Below are 1,573 nucleotides of genomic sequence, written 5' to 3'. Positions count from 1 at the left end.
TGTCCTGGAAGAACTGGCCACTCCCCTTTCATTCTACAAATGTATTTTTTAATTTAACTTTTAAACCTTCTTCAAGTAGATCAACCCTAGACATTTCAGAATCTGTGATTTTACGACCTCCTGAAAAGAAACAATGAATTTCAATTCAGCAGTCCATCTCTTATCAAATATGACCGCTGTCATGAAATGGACCTAGACAGCTAAGCCCTTTCTTCAGGATAACCCATATTCTGGATCGCAATGGTAATTGGAGCTCATAAAATCTAGGATATGAAATATCGTCACATCCTAACTTTTCCATCTGCATGTAGATTTCACTGTACAGACTGATGCTTTTTCAGTTTGTTACATAACTTGAATTTACGCTTGATTGCCTCTACAATAGAACCCTGTTAAAATTACCCAGCCCAAACATTTTAAAATTAAAATATATATTGGCCATTACTTTGCCAAATGTTCTGGAGTCCAGTGTTCAGCTTGATCGAATCCTGATATTGTTTTAGCTCAGCGTGGTGAAACATTTTAAAGTTTACTGCATGCATTGTCCAATTATCAGTACAGTAGGCAAGAAATAGCTTTTAACTGTAAAGTTTGATGTTCACAGTTACCTGGTGTTGTGGAACTGACATCCCTTGTTGAAATTGTCATGTTCTGAGTTGTCGATGGTTGAGAGCTGCTCAGTGTAGTTGGAGGGACCTGTGTAACTGAAGATGATGCAGAGCTTTGTGACGTATTTGTTAGTAGTTGGAAGGAAGAAAAGCTTTCTGTTGTTATTGCAAAGCTGATGTGGCTGTTACAATAAAAAATCATTTTGGACACTTTAACAATGTATAACACAGTTTATTACCACTTCCAAATTTATAGGAACATCATAACCCAGAACAATCTTAGATATCATTATTTTGGTAGCTTCAACAATACTATCTAAAGAAATTATTGATGCCCGCACGAACTACGTGGTTAAATTTACACTATAAGTGCACATTATTAGAACATAGAACATTACAGCGCAGTACAGGCCCTTCAGCCCTCGATGTTGTGCCGAGCTATTGAACCAATCTGAAGCACATCTCTCCTATACTATTCCATTTACATCCGTATGTTCATCCAATCACCATTTAAAGTTGGCAAGCCTACTACTTTGCAGGCAGTACGCTCCATATCCCTACCGCTCTCTGAGAATAGAAACTACCTCTGGCATCTGTCCTATGTGTATCACTCCTCAACTTAAAGCTTTGTCTCCTTGTGCTTTGTCTCCTTAAACAAATGTTTAACATTTCTGCAGGAAATCATGTTACAATTGACTTTGTTCCAGTGCATGTGCTGTCAAACATCATATAACTTAGCTTACTATTTGCTTTTGTTGGGAGATTGTTCCCTGTTGTTGAGTTTGGTGTGGATTCTGTTGTTGAGTGCTGTGTGGTGTTCTCTGCAGTTGTCACTCCTGGGATGGATGCAGAGGCTGCTGTAGTTGTTAATTGTACAGGTGTAGATGATGTTCCAACCAGAGGAGTTGAGGTCGAACCAGTTGGTACAGCTGTGTAAACAAAATCACATTTCAGTCTTCAAAGAA

The 1,573-nt window shown here is 38.4% G+C and overlaps 1 protein-coding gene across 1 annotated transcript in view; it reads right to left on the bottom strand.

The window, feature by feature from the left end:
- LOC122547548 (cell wall protein DAN4-like) overlaps positions 1-1,511 on the bottom strand; it is a gene marked incomplete at its 3' end in the record, with an annotated part of 7,016 nt that extends 5,505 nt beyond the window's left edge. Inside the window, exons 1-2 of the mRNA XM_043686164.1 lie at positions 1,352-1,511; positions 609-704 (exon numbers count right to left, since the gene is read on the bottom strand). Coding sequence (XP_043542099.1) covers positions 609-648 — 40 coding nt within the window. The remainder of the gene's footprint in view (positions 1-608; positions 705-1,351) is intronic.
- Between the last annotated feature and the right edge of the window lie 62 nt (positions 1,512-1,573).

This window comes from Chiloscyllium plagiosum, unplaced genomic scaffold, assembly GCF_004010195.1.
Source record: "Chiloscyllium plagiosum isolate BGI_BamShark_2017 unplaced genomic scaffold, ASM401019v2 scaf_12922, whole genome shotgun sequence".
Classification (NCBI taxonomy): domain Eukaryota; kingdom Metazoa; phylum Chordata; class Chondrichthyes; order Orectolobiformes; family Hemiscylliidae; genus Chiloscyllium; species Chiloscyllium plagiosum.
The sequence above is the reverse complement of the archived record's forward strand: the minus strand, read 5'-3'. Positions and strand labels throughout refer to the sequence as shown.